Genomic DNA, 20,372 nt, shown 5'->3' with positions numbered 1-20,372 from the left:
TGTCTTCTTTGGAGAAATGTCTATTTAGGTCTTCTGCTCATTTTTCGATTGGGTTGTTTGTTTTTCTGTTGTTGAGTTGTATGAGCTTGTATATTTTGGAAATTAGGCCTTGTTCATCTCATCATTTGCAAATATTTTCTCCCATTCCATAGGTTGCTTTTTCATTTTGTTTATGTTTCTTTTGCTGTACAAAAGCTTGTAAGTTTCATTAGATCCCATTTGTTTATTTTTGTTTTTATTTCTATTGCCTTGGGAGACTGACCTAAGAAAACATTGGTAAAATTTATGTCAGAGAATGTTTTGCCTATGTTGTCTTCTAGGAATTTTATGGTGTCATGTCTTATGTTTAAGTCTTTTAGCCATTTTGTGTTTATTTTTGTGCATAGTGTGAGAGTGTATTCTAACTTCATTGATTTACATGCAGCTATCCAACTTTCCCAGCACCACTTGCTGAAGAGACTGTCTTTTTCCCATTGTGTATTCTTACCTCCTTTGTCAAAGATTATTGACCATAGGTGTGTGGGTTTACTTCTGAGCTCTCTATTCTGTCCCATTGATCCATATGTCTGTTTTTGTGCCAATACCACACTGTTTTGATTACTGTAGCTTTGTAGTATTGTCTGAAGTATGAGAGGGTTATGCCTCCTGCTTTGGTTTTTTTTTTTTTTCCCCTCAAGATTGCTTTGGCAATTTGGGGTCTTTTATTGTTCCATATAAATTTTAGGATTATTTTTTCTAGTTCTGTGAAAACTGTCATGGGTATTTGATAGGGATCACATTAAATCTGTAGATTGCTTTGTGTAGTAAGGCCATTTTAACAATATTGATTCTTTTGAAAGTATTTTTCAATGTTAAGAACTATCCTCTTTTTTATATATGATTTTACTGTAATTAATAACTATAATTATTCTTGACATCAGTGATAGCTATGAAAAGATGAAAGCCAAAGGAAACAGAGGAAACATATTGTTATTAGACTTAAACATTCAAGTATTTCACTTAAATTCATTTTATTTTGGTGTTTTGAATTTTTTTTAAACATCCCAGTGCCAAAAGGAAGAAAGCTTTACACATGCAAACAAATGTATAAACAAACAACCCAGGTCCTCTTAAGCAATTTGCCAAATAGAAACAATCCATCTATATAAGAAAACATAAAATCAGGATCTGCAATGTGGGCCAGTGAGAGAGAGGATTTGCATCCTCAACCCTGTTTTTGGTTCCTCAAAATCAAAATCTTGGGACTAGTGTAAGCTGTATAATGATGGATAAACAAAGAGAGGAAGTGTTCTCTTGCTTTTTCCATGGGTTTCATTAGCTTGTTTTCCATGACTCATAATGCCTTCCTGAAAAAAACTCTTGTGCCTTTGATCTCCTAGGTCAAATGAATGCTGTTGAGTTAGTTTCCATCAACCAGTCAGCACTCCTACTGGTTCCTATTGTGCATCCTCAGCCAGACCAACTATTACCAGTTAACTCATTCCCAGAATAGAATTATGAATACTCTTCAGAAGGGTTCAGTCCAAATCGCCCAGAGGAATTCATAAGGATAGTCTGAAGATTTAAAAAAAGGCAAATATTATTCACACAAAAATGTTGTTGACCTGAAAATAATTAGTGGAAAAAAAATTTAAACCGTTTATTAAAACTATGTCTTATAAGAACACGAAAAACTTCCTAAAGTCACTGATTAAGGGCTCTTTCCAATCCTTTGTTATGCCATGGACCCTCCTTTATATCCCCAAGTAGACAGTGTGGTTAGTGGTAATAAACTTCTCAGCCTAGGTCCCAGGAAACCTAGGGTCTCCTCCAGCCTCTGCCACTATATTTTTTTGGCTTATTTTCCACTTATATAAAATAAAAGTAAAAGTGTTCACACAAGTTTCTTTTGGTTACAGGAGTCCATGCTTCTAGTAGAGAGACACAGAAGTTGAGATTTATCCATTCACTCAATACTTATGTCCACTAAATATTTATTGGACATCTATTAAATACTAGGCAACATGTCCTCTGAATGAGGGGTCTCCCCATAACGCTCCCCAAGTCCCTTGTGGGTGCCTCCATCATGGTACTTGACACTCAGTTGGAATTAGGGATTCCCTAATCTGATTCCTCCACTGATGGACTGCATGTTATTTTGTCAATGAGTAGCAGAATTCTTGGCACACAGTAGGTGCTCCAAAAGCATTTGGTAAAAGGACAGAGGAGAGCTCTTCACGTGCAAGCTTGAGCATCCAAGAATGAGGACCAGAATGAGAAATATCAAGCATAGTAGCCAGTAACATTTCATTAAAACAATTATATGATGACATTATATTCTCCCTAGGAATTTCTGAGCCAACAGCACACCCTGATTGCACTAAAGACCCAAGCACGAAGACCTGCCTCTCTCTAGTCCTGAAGACAAAGTGTTCCTTGGCACTTAGTTTCCAGTTTGATGTATTGGGCCACCTATGCTGGATCCCTTTGGTTGTCTCTCCAGATCTTCCCTCCCCTTTTGTCCACTTTCCTTGGTGCTCTGGGAGGCCAATCTATATGAACTGTCTCAATCAGCGCCAGTGTCCTCTGGCTCTGGTTGGGTTTGGCCAATGGGGAGTACTGGACATTGGGAAAAAAGAACAGCCAAGGTAGGATATTCATTCTCTCTCCTCAGGGCAACCACAGGCTGTTGTGTCCATGCCCAAAAGCCACAGCTCCTATCAGACAGCCCTCCCCACATATTCCTTCTGTGTGTGTGTGTGTGCTTCTGTCTTTGTCTCTCTGAGTTCCTTGTCCCTTTAGTCTTAGGGACAGTAGCAGTGCCCCCAGTTACTAGTCCTAGGATGCTACACTGTCCTTTTTTGGTTTTCCCACATCCTGGCTTAATAGGCCCTTTATGAAACTCTCCCCAAGTTATTCAATATGAGTATACCATCAGTTTCCTGCCAGGACCCAAATATTATAAACAGTAAATGATCTAGTCTATTACCACCAAGCACAATAAAAGAATACTAAGAATGCTAGTTTCCCTTCTAGTCCCTGTTATAATTTTTATACCCCCTGCAGTGGTTATCAGTAGTGCCTTTAACAAAATAGCTATTTAATAAATATTTGTTGAATGAAAGAAAAAGATTTCTAAGACACTTCTGATCACAGTTTTGTATTCAAATACATGGAAATCAATGTGCATTAATCTAGGTTATCAAGTATTAAATTTCGAGAAGTTTTTATTTCAGTAGTTGAAAGTCAGTGAGTAGTTCTGCTTTACAAATTTACATTCTCTCTTTTCTCATGTTCCAAGTGAAATAATGATTAGCCTACTGGACTTATGACTCAACCCCAGGAAACAGTACCAAGAGATGAGCAGAAATCTCAGGGCACATGTTGTTCAACAAACTAAGAGATTAGTTTACTGGTCCTTCCTAGACCTTGGAGGAAACAGTGATTTTATTTCATGCCATCTAATTCATATGAACTGATTTTGCAAGTTCATCACTTTCTATCTCCTACACCCGGATAGAAATGCAGTTTGGGGAAAACTATACCTCCTTGGATCTATTCACATTTATAATGAATAGTCAAATCGTCAATAAAGCTGAAGCATCACTCACCGTGTATATTGACCTTGCTGATGTGCCGTGGAAGTAACTTCTAGTTCTGGTATTGGAGGAAGCACATCCTTGACATGAGCCATAGGCAGCCTCTGCATGGTCTCTGCTGGTTAAGAAGGAGAGCTGTTCTAGTCTGTATTTAGTCAAGAGCAATGTGAAAGTAGACACAGTATATTCCAATGTAGTAAGAGAACCATGCCTTCCACCTAGACAGGACTTTGGCAGTTTCCACGACTTGCTAAATTTCCTGCCTGCAACTCTGACACTCTTTTTTTTTTTATTAGTCATCAATTTTATACACATCAGTGTATACATGTCAATCCCAATTGCCCAATTCATCACACCACCATCCCCACCCCCCAGTGGCTTTCCCCCTTGGTGTCCATACATTTGTTCTCAACATCTGTGTCTCATTTCTGCCCAGCAAACCGGTTCATCTGTACCATTTTTCTAGGTTCCACATACATGCATTAATATACGATATTTGTTTTTCTCTTTCTGACTTACTTCACTCTGTATGACAGTCTCTAGATCCATCCACATCTCAACAAATGACCCAATTTCGTTCCTTTTTATGGCTGAGTAATATTCCATTGTATATATGTACCACATCTTCTTTATCGATTCATCTGTCAATGGACATTTAGGTTGCCTCCATGACCTGGCTATTGTAAATAGTGCTGCAATGAACATTGGAGTGCATGTGTCTTTTTGAATTATGGTTTTCTCTGGGTATATGCCCAGTAGTGGGATTGCTGGGTCATATGGTAATTCTATTTTTAGTTCTTTAAGGAACCTCCATACTGTTCTCCATAGTGGCTGTATCAATTTACATTCCCACCAACAGTGCAAGAGGGTTCCCTTTTCTCCACACCCTCTCCAGCATTTGTTGTTCGTAGATTTTCTGATGATGCCCATTCTAACTGGTGTGAGGTGGTACCTCATTGTAGCTTTTATTGTTGTTGCTTTTGGTTTTTTTGCTGTACGCAGGCCTCTCACTATTGTGGCCTCTCCCGTTGCGGAACACAGGCTCTGGACACGCAGGCTCAGCAGCCATGGCTTACGGGCCCAGACGCTCCGCAACATGTGGGATCTTCCTGGACCGGGGCATGAACCTGTGTCCCCTGCATTGGCAGGTGGACTCTCAACCACTGTGCCACCAGGGAAGGCCCCTCATTGTAGTTTTGATTTGCATTTCTCTAATAATTAGTGATGTTGAGCAGCTTTTCATGTGCTTCTTGGCCATCTGTATGTCTTCTTTGGAGAAATGTCTATTTAGGTCTTCTGCCCACTTTTGGATTGGGTTGTTTGTTTCTTTAATATTGAGCTGCATGAGCTGTTTATATATTTTGGAGATTAATCCTTTGTCTGTTCATTTGTTTGCAAATATTTTCTCCCATTCTGAGGCTTGTCTTTTCATCTTGTTTACAGTTTCCTTTGCTGTGCAAAAGCTTTTAAGTTTGATGAGGTCCCATTTGTTTATTTTTGTTCTTATTTCCATTACTCTAGGAGGTGGATCAAAAAAGATCTTGCTGTGATTTATGTCAAAGAGTGTTCTTCCTATGTTTTCCTCTAAGAGTTTTATAGTGTCTGGTCTTACATTTAGGTCTCAAATCCATTTTCAGTTCATTTTTGTGTATGGTGTTAGGGAGTGTTCTAATTTCATTTTTTTACATGTAGCTGTCCAGTTTTCCCAGCACCACTTATTGAAGAGACTGTCTTTTCTCCATTGTATATCCTTGCCTCCTTTGTCATAGATTAGTTGGCCATAGGTGCATGGGTTTATCTCTGGGCTTTCTATCTTGTTCCATTGATCTATGTTTCTGTTTTTGTGCCAGTACCATACTGTCTTGATTACTGTAGCTTTGTAGTATAGTCTGAAGTCAGGGAGTCTGATTCTTCCAGCTCCATTTTTTTCCCTCAAGACTGCTTTGCTATTCGGGGTCGTTTTTGTCTCCATACAAATTTTAAGATTTTTTGTTCTAGTTCTGTAAAAAATGCCATTGGTAATTTGATAGGGATTGGATTGAATCTGTAGATTGCTTTAGGTAGTATAGTTATTTTCACAATATTGATTCTTCCAATCCAGAAACATGGTATATCTCTCCATCTGTTGGTATGACCTTTCATTTCTTTTATCAGTGTCTTATAGTTTTCTGCATACAGGTCTTTTTTCTCCCTAGGTAGATTTATTCCTAGGTATTTTATTCTTTTTGTTGCAATGGTAAATGGGAGTGTTTCCATAATTTCTCTTTCATATTTTTCATCATTAGTGTATAGGAATGCAAGAGATTTCTGTGTATTAATTTTGTATCCTACAAATTTACCAAATTCATTGATTAGCTCTAGTAGTTTTCTGGTGGCATTTTTAGGAATCTCTATGTATAGTATTATGTCATCTGCAAACAGTGACAGTTTTACTTCTTCTTTTCCAATTTGTATTCCTTTTATTTCTTTTTCTTCTCTGACTGCCGTGGCTAGGACTTCCAAAACTCTGTTGAATAATAGCAGTGAGAGTGGACATCCTTGTTTGTTCCTGATCTTAGAGGAAATGCTTTCAGTTTTTCACCATTGAGAATGATGTTTGCTGTGGATTTGTCATTTATGGTTTTTATTATGTTGAGGTAGGTTCCCTCTGTGCCACTTTCTGGAGAGTTTTTATCATAAATGGGTGTTGAATTTTGTCAAAAGCTTTTTCTGCATCTATTGAGATGATCATATGGTTTTTATTCTTCAATTTGTTAATATGGTATATCACATTGATTGATTTCCGTATATTGAAGAATCCTTGCATCCCTGGGATAAATCCCACTTGATCATGGTGTATGATCCTTTTAATGTGTTGTTGGATTCTGTTTGCTAGTATTTTGTTGAGGATTTTTGCATCTATATTCATCAGTGATATTGGTCTGTAATTTTCTTTTTTGTAGTATCTTTGTCTGTTTTGGTATCAGCGTGATGGTGGCCTTGTAGAATGAGTTTGGGAGTGTTCCTTCCTCTGCAGTTTTTGGAAGAGTTTGAGAAGGACGGGTGTTAGCTGTTCTCTAAATATTTGATAGAATTCACCTGTGAAGCCATCTGGTCCTGGACTTTTGTTTGTTGGAAGATTTTTTATCACAGTTTCAATTTCATTACTTGTGATTGGTCTGTTCATATTTTCTATTTCTTCCTGGTTCAGTCTTGGAAGGTTATACCTTTCTAAGAATTTGTCCATTTCTTCCAGGTTGTCCATTTTATTGGCATAGAGTTGCTTGTAGTAGTCTCTTAGGATGCTTTGTATTTCTGTGGTGTCTGTTGTAACTTCTCCTTTTTCATTTCTAATTTTATTGATTTGAGTCCTCTCCCTCCTTTTCTGGTTGAGTCTGGCTAAAGGTTTATCAATTTTGTTTATCTTCTTAAATAACCAACTTTTAGTTTTATTGATCTTTGCTATTTTCTTTGTTTCTATGTCATTTATTTCTGCTCTGATCTTTATGATTTCTTTACTTCTACTAACTTTGGGTTTTGTTTGTTCTTCTTTCTCTAGTTCCTTTAGGTTTAAAGTTAAATTGTTTACTTGAGATCTTTCTTGTTTCTTGAGGTAGGCTTGTATAGCTATAAACTTCCCTCTTAGAACTGCTTTTGCTGCATCCCATAGGTTTTGGATTGTCGTGTTTTCATTGTCATTTGTCTCTAGGTATTTTTTGATTTCCTCTTTGATTTCTTCAGTGATCTCTTGGTTATTTAGTAACGTATTGTTTAGCCTCCATGTGTTTGTGTTTTTTACATTTTTTTCCTTGTAATTCATTTCTAATCTCATAGTGTTGTGGTCAGAAAAGATGCTTGATATGATTTCAATTTTCTTAGATTTACTGAGGCTTGATTTGTGACCCAAGATGTGATCTATCCTGGAGAATGTTCTGTGCACACTTGAGAAGAAAGTGTAATCTGCTGTGTTTGGATGGAATGTCCTATAAATATCAATTAAACCTATCTGGTCTATTGTGTCATTGAGTATTGCTACTCCAGCTTTCTTTTGATTTCCATTGGCATGGAATATCTTTTCCCATCCCCTCACTTTCAGTCTGAATGTGTCCCTAGGTCTGAAGTGGGTCTCTTGTAGACAGCATATATATGGGTCTTGTTTTTGTATCCATGCAGCAAGCCTGTGTCTTTTGGTTGGAGCATTTAATCCATTCACTTTTAAGGTAATTATTGATATGTATGTTCCTATGACCATATTCTTAATTGTTTTGGGTTTGTTTTTGTAGGTCCTTTTCTTCTCTTGTGTTTCCCACTTAGAGAAGTTCCTTTAGCATTTCTTGTAGAGCTGGTTTGGTGATGCTGAATTCTCTTAGCTTTTGCTTATCTGTAAAGCTTTTGATTTCTCCATCGAATCTGAATGAGATCCTTACCAGGTAGAGTAATCTTGGTTGTAGGTTCTTCCCTTTCATCACTTTAAGTATATCATGCCACTCCCTTCTGGCTTGTAGAGTTTCTGCTGAGAAATCAGCTGTTAACCTTATGGGAGTTCCCTTGTATGTTATTTGTTGTTTTTCCCTTGCTGCTTTCAATAATTTTTCTTTGTCTTTAATTTTTGCCAGTTTGATTACTATGTGTCTCGGCGTGTTTCTCCTTGGGTTTATCCTGTATGGGACTCGCTGTGCTTCCTGGACTTGGGTGGCTATTTCGTTTCCCATGTTAGGGAAGTTTTCAACTATAATCACTTCAAATATTTTCTCTGGTCCTTTCTCTCTCTCTTCTCCTTCTGGGACCCCTATAATGTGAATGTTGTTATGTTTAATGTTTTCCCAGAGGTCTCTTAGGCTGTCTTCATTTCCTTTCATTCTTTTGTCTTTATTCTGTTCCGCAGCTGTGAATTCCACCATTCTGTCTTCCAGGTCACTTATCCATTCTTCTGCCTCAGTTATTCTGCTATTGATTCCTTCTAGTGTAATTTTCATTTCAGTTTTTGTATTGTTCATCTCTGTTTGTTTGTTCTTTAATTCTTCTAGGTCTTTGTTAAACATTTCTTGCATCTTCTCAATCTTTGCCTCCATTCTTTATGAGGTCCTGGATCATCTTCACTATCATTATTCTGAATTCTTTTTCTGGAAGGTTGCCTATCTCCACGTCATTTAGTTGTTTTTCTGGGGTTTTATCTAGTTCCTTCATCTGGTACATAGCCCTCTGCCTTTTCATCTTGTCTATCTTTCTGTGAATGTGGTTTTTGTTTCACAGGCTGCAGGACTGTAGTTCTTCTTGTTTCTGCTGTCTGCCCTCTCAACTCTGAAACTTTTGACCCATTTCTCTCAACTCTGTATCTATCCTTTAGTTGTTTTTCTGGGGTTTTATCTTGTTCCTTCATCTGGTACATAGCCCTCTGCCTTTTCATCTTGTCTATCTTTCTGTGAATGTGTTTTTTGTTTCACAGGCTGCAGGATTGTAGTTCTTCTTGCTTCTGCTGTCTGCCCTCTCAACTCTGAAACTTTTGACCCATTTCTTTCAACTCTGTATCTATCCTTTCAATTCCTCCTCTCCCATCTCCTTCTGAGCACAAGACCTGCAGTATAGTTAAGGTGGAGCAAAGTCAAGAAAAAATTTAATGTACAATGTCAAGTAGCGAGAAAAGAATTTTAGTTTGGAAAGTACAAACATTTCCTTCTTTGCATGTTGTTGAAATATGTCCCTAAGAATAATATTAATAAATAACATCTTTGATTTCAGGGACAATTTTACCAAAAAGCAAGATTACAAATTAGATGAACTCTAACCTGTCTTCCTTTGCTATGACTCTGTGACTTTATAAAACTCTTCTAATATTATCTTCAACTGACTTCAAATAGAAGGTAAAACTTGATGTCCATGGCTGAGTGGTATCTCTTTTATTCCACTGGGGTTCTGGGTCTTGCTTTTCTAGTCTTTATATTGAAACTTGAGTTCTACATAATACACGTGGTTTTTTGCTTCACAGATGTCTCTACTTTTTATACAAAGCCCTGAACATGGGTGGAAATGAGGTGACCTCTAATTTAAAGAGAAATTTGTGTAGTTGCTTCTTAAGAATAGATATCAGAAAGGAAGATTTAAGTATAATCAAGAATATGATGCTTTTTTTCCTAGAAGATTATTAAACACTGGTGTAGTTTACCAAAAGGGAAATCCTGTCAAAGCTTCTGTCAGAATGTTATTCCTTTAATTAGAAAAAAATGTTTGATAAGAAAAACTTATTTTTTGGATTTAATTTTCTGTATAAGGAATATTCACCTGATTAAAAAATTTTAAACTATGAAGGGATATTCAGTGAATATTCCTTTTTACCCCATCTCCCAGGCAATCACTTCCCACCATATCACATAGTTCTTTCCCTTCTAGATATTTAGATAGATAGATGATAAATTTATACTTTAATATATGTGTTATTAAAATGTTGTTTTTGTTCTTCTTTACACAATTGGTAGAATACCATACATATATATCATGAATGATATATCTTAGTGATCTTTCCACATAAGTGCTTCCTCTTTCCTTTTTACAACTTCCTGGTATTCCACAGTATGGATGTAACACCATGTCTTTGAACAGCCTCGATGGTGTCTGCTTAGATGGTGTCTAATCATTTTTGATCTTACAAATACACAAGCAATAAACATTGTATAGAGGCCATTTCTCTCCTATGTGAGTAAATCTATAGGATAAATTCCTAGAAATAGAATTGCTGGCTCAAAGGGCTTATACATTTGTAACTTTGATAGTTATTGCCAAATTACCTATCATGGAAGTTGCACCAATTTTGCCTCTCAGTTTACCTTAGTAAAGTATGAGAGTACCTGTTGCCCCTTGCCATAGAGTGTAATGTCAAACTTCTGGATTTTTGCCAATCTGATAGATGAAAGTGGCATCTCAGTGTAGCTTCAACTTGCTTTCCCACCTGAATGAAGCTCCATGAGAGCAGAAATCTTTATTTTGTTTGGTTCACTGCTGTGTCTCCTATACCCAAGTGACCAATATTATTGGCACATAGTAAACAACAACAAAAAAAAATTTTTTTAAGAATTTGGTCTGAGTGAGACCAAACAACCTTTCATGTATTTAAGAACTATTTGTATTTCCTTTTTCTGTAAACAGTCCATTCTTGTCCTTTACCCATTTGCCTACTAGGTTATGGTCTTTTCTTCATCAATTATTAGAAGCTCCTTATATACTAGGAAAGGTTGCTTATCTGTGATGAACTACAAATAACTTTCCCTCAATTGCTTTTGCTGTGTACATTCTTTTTCATAGGGTCAAATTTATTAGTGTTTTAGCTGAGTTTTGTGTCATGATTAGTCCTGCATTAGTTGTAAATGAATTCTACCATTGTTTCTTCTATTACTTTTGTGGTTTCATGTTTTCATTAAAATCACTGATCTGTATGGAATTTACTCCAGTATTAGTGTGGGCTCTGGATTAAGTAAATTTTTTTTCCTAGATGATTATTCAGTTGTTCCAACATCATTCATTCAGTATTTCTTTGTTTTCCTACTGATTTGATATGCCATTTTCATCATTTACTAAAGTCCTGAACTTTCTAATGTTTCATTGGATATTTTTATCTAGTCTGTACCAGTACCATAATGGAATGGATACTTCTGTTTATTCTTCTATGTCCATTTTTTTCCTGTCTACTATTGACAGTTTATTTTTCATTGGGATATGGAAACGAACTTGTTTATTTATTGATTTAGGGAAAATTGGCATCTTTTTATACTTACTTTCAAGAACATTATATACTATTCCTTTTCTTCAAGTCATTTTTATGTCTCTCAGGAGCATTTTTCTGAAGTTTTCTTCAGAAAGATCATGCACATTTCTTATGAAGTTTATTCCTAATTACTTTATTTTCTGCAGCTGTTTTAAATGCAGTATATCTTCTAACTGGTTGTTGTTTAAATATATAAATGTTGTTTGACTTTTTATATTAATTTTGTACCCTACCCCTTACTGAACTTTTCAAAGATGTTTTCAGGGAATTAGATTTTTTGGGTACATATCATCTGCAAAATAAGTGATCATTTTACTTATCCTTTCCAACTTGTGAACCTTGTGGTTTTGCCTCTTATCTAATTGTGTTGACTAGTACTTCTAGGATAACTGTAGATAAAGTGGCAATAGTGAACATTCTTGAACATTTCTGGCTTTAGCTAAGCATGCTTTCAGTATTTCCCTACTAAGCATGATTCTGAGTTTTTGTTTGAGACAGATATATTTTATCATATTATTTATCTTATTTTTATTAGGTGTTTTTATGAAGAATGGGTATTGTATTTTGTCAAATATATTTTTTTCATTTTTAACAACTTTATTGATATCTTTGACATATAAAAATAGTAATTATATAAGGTGTACGTACACCTTGATATTATGCTATATGCATACATTGTGAAAAGATCACCACGATAAAGCTAAATAACTTATCCATCACCTCCACATAGTTACCATTGTGTGTGTGTTGAGAAAATTTAATTTAAAATCTATCCTTTTAGCAGATTTCAAGTATACAATACAGATTAAATAACACTTACACAAAATACCCAATTGTTTATACTTAGCATTATATCTTCCTTACTTTGTCTAAATTTTACACATTTTGCTTTTTGTGTGTGGTTTATGGATTTTTAATTTAGATTTTACTATATGAATTATGCTTTCTGTAATTTAGTCTTAGGTGTTTTGATCGTTAGGTAAATTGTTTTTAATTTTACTAGTTTTACTAAAGGTTTACAAAATCCCTACAGCTATTGCTGTGAAATGACCTAAGCCAATCTAACCATGCACAACCCTTAGGTTCTTACCAGTAGATAAAATCAACCACCAAAAAGTTTGAGCATGGGTAGTCTCACCAGGAGAAATTTTTCCTCACATACGGGCATTTATTAGGTATTTGTTAGCCAGTAGAGAGAGGGCAAGGACACAGCTTGGGAACCCTGCTGTATAGGCTTAATGTGAGTCCATGCTCCCTGTCACTTGGGCTTCACAGCTCACGTGGGGAGGACAGGACAGGCTCCAGAGGTAGGACTTGGTTAGGCTTGCAGTTGGCATCATGCAGCCAGGGACCTGTGCAAGGAGTTGGATGATTCCTAAAGTAGAGGTTACAGTGTTGGCTGGGTTCTCATACCCCATTAGTGCAGCCATGGAGCATTTTTCTACAATATTTTATCCAGCTAACAAATCTTGAATGCCTCTAATTTCAACAATGAACATACAATTCGGACTTTGATTACCACTAATTTTACGAATGAAAACTCATTTCTAATATTCATCATTCTACTTAGCAAAGTCTCTGGTTGATAGCTCAGACCCTTGTGGTGTGCTTAATATTTAACTGTAACATCATATTATCTATGCTGAAATGTTTTAAATCAATTGAATATAGCATAACAGCTATATTTGTCTTTTAAAAATTAGAAGTAAATTTGTAGAATAAATAATGAGAAAAGTAGGTCTTCTAAGTCTTCTTCTTTTGTGCATATAATCAAATACATTTTTATCATCTATAGAAATGATCCAACAATCGTTCCCTTAGATCTGTTAATATGATGATTGATATTAATAGATCTCCTAATGCTGAACTGTTCTTGTATTCGTGGAATAAGCCCCACTTGATCATAGGAGTGTGTGTATGTATGTATACATATTTTTTTAAACTGTGCTACTGGATTCTTTTGCTAATATTTGTTGAGGATTTTTGCATAGATAGACATAAGTAAGATTGATACTTTCATTTTAGACAATCTTCCTTGGGCTTGAATATAAATGTTTATTTCATAAATAGACGTAGGAAACATCCTTTTTTTCTATGGTCTATAACAGTTAAAATACCACTGGAAATATCTGTTGTTTAGAAATTGTTAAAATTCCGCTGTGTACTGCTCTTCCTGTTATTTTTTGAGAGATAACCGACAAATTTTCTATTTCTTCTATGACAATGGTTTTGTTTAGATTTTCTGTTCTTCTGATGTGAGGTTTTGTAAGTTTTCTCAGAAAAGTATCCGTCTTAACTAGACATTTTAAAAATTAAGGTAGCAACTACTCTTTAAGGGAATTAGATGCCTTTTTGAGTCCATGTCCAGCAGACACAGAGGGCCCTTTCGTTCCTATAGAAATGCTAAAATCACCACCAAAGTCCACATTTTTTCCTATGGAGCCTTTAGCTGTAAAGAGTAAATGACAAAGCTTTCCTGACTGATTAGAGCAAAGGTGGGAAAACAAGACCAGTCTTTCCATTTTTATTTTATTGTCAGTAAGGACCAACAGCACCTATGAGACTAGATCTATCAGCCTTATCTGTGTCACACTGAAAGTTCCCAGGCGTCTGTGATTTTTGTCCTCTGAAATCTGTGCTTCTCAAGGGTGGCTGTAGCAAGCAGGATCTCAAACAGCCCCCAGATTCCCACCCCTGGTGTACATGGCCACCCTCGTGACTCCCTTCCCTTGAACATGGGCAGGGCGGTAAATAGCATCTCATTCCGGTGGCTAGGTTACACTAAGATGAAGAGCTGTTGCAGGCGTAATTAACATCCCAAATCCGTTGATTTTAAGAGAGACTATCCTGGGTTGGTCTGACTTAAAGAGGTGAAAGCTTTTAATAGAGAGACTGGGCCCTCCCTGGGGTCAGAGAGCATCCCTCCCTGGGCTCAGAAAGCATGCCGCCATGTCTGCATTGTCTATGGAAAGGGTCATGTAGCAGGGGTCTGCAGCTGGCCTCTAGGACCTGAGAGTGGCCTCTGACTGAGAGCCAGTTAAGAAACCAGGGCCTTCAGTCTACAGCCTTAAAGAAAGGAATTCTGCCAACAACCTGAACCAGCTTGGAAGGAGAGCCTCCAGATGAGAACACAGGCCAGCTCACATCTTGATTTCAAGCTTGTGAGTCCCTGAGATGCAGCAAAGTTGTTCCCAAATTTTTCACCCAAAGAAACTGTGAGATAATGAACATGTGTTGTTTTAAGCCCCTAAGGTTGTGGTAATTTGTTACACAACAATAGAAAATGAATAAAGTGATCAACAGAGCCTTGGCTTGAAAATCCCCAGAGGTAGTAATTTAAAATGCAGGTTCTAGGACCCTGCCCCAGATCTACTGAATTACAATCTCCTTTCATAAAGGCCCAGGAGCCTTTGATGGTTAATTCTGATGCACATTAAAGCTTCAGAATGAATTTACCATGCGAATAATTGTTTAGACATCCTTGACAAAGCATCTTTTTTTAAACTTTTTATCTTGTATTGGAGTATAGTTGATTAACAATGTTGTGTTAGTTTTGGGTGTACAGCAAAGTGATTCAGTTATACATATACATGTATCTATTCTTTTTCAAATTCTTTTCCCGTTTAGGTTATTACAGAATATTGAGCAGAGTTCCCCGTGCTATGCAGTAGGTCCTTGCTGGTTATCTATTTTAAATATAGCAGTGTGTACATGTCAATCCCAAACTCCCTAACTATCCCTTCCCACAACCCCTCCTCCCTGACAAAACATCTTATAACCTTCCAGAATTTGAGATTTGGAGATAATTCTTTTTAAAGGTTAAAATCTCAAAAGAGCCTATCCATGAAACCAAATAATTATCAAAGAAAATTAACAGAGCTCTTTTTGTTGGAAAGCCAAACTGCTCATCAGTTGCTTATTCATTAGGTTTGCTGATGTTCTATAGTATGGTATAACCCATAATTCAGAAAGCCATTATCTGTCAAAATGACAGCTAGTCCGAAGTAACTCTCTAGTGGTACGTTATCTTCTATTTCTCCTAGTATCCAAAGTCATGTAAGTTACATGCTAATAGTAAAACTTCTGAAAAATTGATAAAAAGGCAAAAAGGTGGGATATCCTGTCATTTTTATACCTTCTTTAGAATAGCTGAAACAGGTGGAATTTTTTTCTAGTTTTACACTGAGATATAGGGTTTCTTTCAAATCATATTAATTCAGCAACACTAGTTAAGTCAGCAGAAGCAGTCAGAAGTATTTTAAAACCTCACAGAAGTCTTTTCATGAATTTGTCAAATCTCTAAACCAAATATTTCTTTGACTTTTTCCAAGAGCCTTAGCAGAGCCTAAAAAATTAAAAAGAACCCCAGTCTGAGTTTTGACCTGGTTGAGTCTAGTGATCAAAATGGATTTCCAACAGTAGAAACTTTGATTAAAAATAAAACTCCATGCCTTAGGTTCTTGAATAAAGCCCCTATCATTCCATCCATGACAGTGTCCAAGCTGACCTCTGATATTTCTTTCTCTCCTTTTTAAAAAAGGTTATCACTTCTCAAAATGCTTTATATCTATGTCATCTGGTATCTAACCTCAATTCATCTTTCCAAAGTAATTCTTGATTCCCACTTAGTAATGGAAACTTATGAGGTATTTTCTTCACTTTGTTCCTGATGATTTTCATGTCAAAGACAAGGTACATCTCCCACACTGAAGACACACCTAAAACTTCCCCATCCTAGTCAGTCTGTCTTGGCTGCTAAGGGAATTTGCCCCATCAATGTTTGATATTCATTATCTCCAAAAATACTTGTTCAGCTAAATTTTACTTGGTTATTAAATTGGAAAGCCAATAAACAAAAGAAGAACAAAACAGATTTATGTATCCATACTATGACCCTCTGTGACCTCTACTTTCCCAATAGTGAATTTATCCAATTTTGCATAAATTTGCATAATTTATCCTTATTTGTCTGCCCACTTGTGTACAGAGATTGTATTTTTTTTTTCTTTTTTTTTTTTGTGGTACGCAGGCCTTTCACTGTTGTGGCCTCTCCCGTTGCGGAGCACAGGCTCCGGACGCGCAGGCTCAGCGGCCATGGCTCACGGGCCCAGCCGCTCCGCGGCATGTGGGATCCTCCCGGACCAGGGCACAAACCCGCGTCCCCTGCATCGGCAGGCGGACTCTCAAGCACTGCGCCACCAGGGAAGCCCCAGAGATTGTATTTTTATGCATGGTTTTACTCCCCAGAACCCACCTTGGAGCATGACACATAATAGGTACTCAATAAATACATGTTGAATGACTGAAAGAACGTTATTTAACTTCTTTGTGCCTCATGTTTCTTAATAAAATGGTGTGGGTTCAAGAAGAACAAAAAGTCAACTCTGGGGTACCACTCAGGAATTTGGAGATAAGGAAAATAAGAGTGCCCTGTGAGAAAGCACCACCAAGTGCAAAACAAAGTATTTTTACTGGCATCTTTTTAAGCCCACTGGAGGGCCCTGCTCAGAATTTAGTAGGACCTGTGTGTGAACTCAGCAGAGAAGGGCTATGGATAGCTAAACTCGGAAGCAATGACCTTGGGCGCTTCCTTCTCTCCTTCACACTTCAGCCATGACTCTTTGTGGAGACAATGACTGTGGAGATTCAGCCATGACTCTTTGTGGAGACAATGGCAATAAATGTCTAAACTGTTACCCACAAAGTACTTGGTTTCCTCATAAGAGCCTCTCCAAAAAGGAAGGAATTCAAGTTAATCGTCACAGATTTCTTCAGTCAAGACAGATGTGGACATTTTCAGATGGTTTGGTGATTCTTATTCAGTTCTCTAATCAGACTTCAAAAAAACTTTTGTCTTAATTATTTCTTCTTACTGTCATAGGAATGCAGAATTTCAATATTGCTATGCATCATTCCGACCTTTCCATCACATAAAAACACAGGCACTTTTGTGCAAGTCCAAGATAGCTAGTAGCCTTTTAGGGTTAATAGAACCAATTATGGTGGCTTAAAATAGATTTCCATTATTCAAGAGGCCAACTCCCTACTATGTTCAAAGATCCATCTGTTATTTTTAACAGTGATCCTAAAACTACTCAGCTATTCCAAATCTGGCCAGTGTGAAAATCAAATGAGGATGGAAAAATAAATGACTGCAGAATTATCTAGAAATAGCAATTAAAGAGGGAAAAAAACCCTCCTTGAACAGACAGCTGCCAATATTCTGAGCCATTGACTCAGTTTCCAATTCACTCACACTTCAGGTATCCTTAATACTCCAAGGAATAAAACTGATGAAGTGTTTAACCATTCTCCTTTTGTTATTTTGGGTAGGCATTATCAAAAGTTATACTCTGGGGGCGGTGGAAAGTATTTGAAAGGTCTTCGTAAGACAGCAGCAGTCATTCTTTCAACATAGACAGTGTAGAGTTGTATTTATTTAAGAAATATTTATTGGGTACCTATTATGAACTCATATGCACTGTGCCATGAGCTGGGGATGCAGTGATAAGTATTATCAGGTAGTGTCCCAGATCTCAAGGAGCTAACTGGCTCATTGGAGAGACATCAATCAAATAATAACAGAAATGTAAAAGAGCAACAGTGATAATTGCCACAAAGAGAGAAGTGTGATGTTATGAGGGTGTAATTTACCTGGTCCACCAGCTCTGAGACAACTTCCCTGAGGAAGTGTTAGTTAAGTCAAAATCAGAGGACAGGGTTGGACTTAACTAGATAAAGGCAGGGTGGGAAAAGGGGAGGATTGCAAGGGAGGTGGCAAGTGAGGCCAAATGGTTCAGGCAGGGGGAGTCTGTGCGAAGATGGAGAAGATGTTTATCTGCATGTTTTATCATCAGTTTTTTCAGACCTGGCACAAATGGCTGTCACATAAAGTCATTCAATGAATGAATAGAATAAATCATCCTATTTTGCCTATAGATTCTTCACACTTTATGAATTTCCTCCTGCATGTAGAGTCACCCTCTGAATCTTGATCTATTCTGTAACCAAGCAGATGGCTATAACCTTTACTGTTTTATGGACCCCAATCTCTATTTTGAGTCTTAAATATTATAGTTAAGCAAGTAAAAATTAAATTTTCATGTTATCTTGCTTGGTTGCTAGACATCTGGCACCAGTAATTTATCTTCTCTTTGGCAGAAAATTGAAACCTGCTTAGTCTTTATTATGTTGGTCTTAAACGTGTTGCAAATTATAATTTTCCATTTCCACTAGTTTTATTTTGGAGTGATATATATTACTGGGTCATCCACTTCCCTTTGGCATTTAGCAATTCTCTTTCACAATGAATTTCCATTTTCTTTGCTTTGTGGTCCCTAAGAGCCCACCCACATTAAGTGTCAATGCTGAAATGTTACTTTGAGGATGACTCACATTGTCTCACACAAGCTTCTGATACCTTACAGAGAAAATGTCTCATCTCAGTTCCCAGCACTAAATGTAAAGTAGCGAGAAAAGTTTTGATCTGTGGCTTGAACCAGCAGGAGTAAACTCCCCAGTTCATCTTGCCATTAAGTGATGTGCTGGAAAGTGCAGCCATTGGACAGAACTGAGTTTGAATCCTAACCCTGCTGGGATCTGGCAGTGGGTCAGTTACTTTAAACTCCCTTAGCTTCAGTTTTCTCACCAGGAAAAAAAGTGAGGCTCTTATGAAATGAAATCAAATGATGTGTGTGGAAGTACTGTGCACGTGGAAGGTGCTGAATGAGTTTGTATAGCTTAATTAGCTTCCCTTCTCCTAAGGAACTAGGAATTGAATCTCCTGAAGGGTGGTGTCAGCTCCATGGAGGCGGGGACTGCGCTGTGGTACAGCCACTGTATCGGCAATGCTTAGCACAATTTCTGGCCCATAGTCAGTGTTCAACAGATTTTGGTTGAATATTCGAAGGTGAAGAACTTCAAGTTTTAAAGATCTCACCATTTTTGATGGACAAAGTAGAGAGATGACAGGACTCCCTTGGCTGACCCATGCAGTGGAAGCTCGAATCCTAGGAACCTAGTGTCATGCTAATAGATATTTATTTGTTGGCTGACCAGCATGTGGACATCTCAGGGGTACTCTCAAGTACGCAGGAAGCCAGAGGGGCATATATCTCCTCTCCCTGCCTCCCGGTACCCAGAGTACCAATCTGTGGCCTGCATTCAGTCAACCAGATACCCCTCCTTAGGGCTTGCAATCCTGGACAGTGCTGCAAAGTTGCAAGGTGGTCAAAGGGAAGCTCTAGCAGCCCAGAGGGAGCATCCAGTGGTGGTGACACCAGCAGAGGCATTCTCACCAGACCATTCCTATGGGGCTGTATTTTTGGCTGCTTGGCCTCTCTTGCCTCCTGCATAAGCTCAGCTTGCCTAATGTTCCTGTTGCTTGCATGGGTTACCTACTGGTTTTCCAATAAATTTCCTTTCTGCCAAGTCAGCCAAGTTGGTTTCTATTGTCTGCATCCAATAATTCGAGTCTTAGTACACTGCTCCTGCCCCTGGCCTTGGTCTCCCAATGTGGTCAACTCATTAAGCACTGTTTCTAGGGATGCATTTCAAAGTTACTTTTGCATCGTTCTCAAAATCTCTTCTTCAAGACTTTTTTAAAGTATTCTTTGATATCCTTAGCAATTCTACAAAGTGAATTTTATGTTCTTCAATGAAATGGAATTATGTTCCCTCTGAACACTCTTTGTTTCTCCATTTGTTTTCACATTTCCCAGCCCCCAAGATTCATTTGTCGTTCATCTTCTCTTTTTACTCATTTCCCCTTAAGGTTTGTGCGATTTACTAAGCTTTTATTGTGCATGAACTACATGCCAGATATTATGCTAGGGACAGGGATCCAAAGATGATAAAAGCTTGGGATTTGATTCTGTATGATATCTCTTTCTACAGCGATGAGGCTCATTTACTCTATCGGTGTTTAACCTGCGCCAGTAAATGCCAAGCCCCGTGCAGTGCCAGGGTGTTGGTAATCTCTCCTTATTTCTCTCTTATCTTTTTGAGGGTGTGAGTTATCTATAGCTCTGTGTGTATGTGTGTCACAATACTTACTTTGC

The 20,372-nt window shown here is 37.5% G+C and overlaps 1 protein-coding gene across 1 annotated transcript in view; it reads right to left on the bottom strand.

The window, feature by feature from the left end:
• Positions 1-3,586: 3,586 nt before the first annotated feature.
• Positions 3,587-20,372, bottom strand: part of TMEM156 (transmembrane protein 156) — a 49,436-nt gene continuing 32,650 nt past the window's right edge. Inside the window, exon 6 of the mRNA XM_065877249.1 lies at positions 3,587-3,693. Coding sequence (XP_065733321.1) covers positions 3,587-3,693 — 107 coding nt within the window. The remainder of the gene's footprint in view (positions 3,694-20,372) is intronic.

Source organism: Phocoena phocoena, chromosome 5 (assembly GCF_963924675.1).
Source record: "Phocoena phocoena chromosome 5, mPhoPho1.1, whole genome shotgun sequence".
Taxonomy (NCBI): Eukaryota; Metazoa; Chordata; class Mammalia; order Artiodactyla; family Phocoenidae; genus Phocoena; species Phocoena phocoena.
The sequence above is the reverse complement of the archived record's forward strand: the minus strand, read 5'-3'. Positions and strand labels throughout refer to the sequence as shown.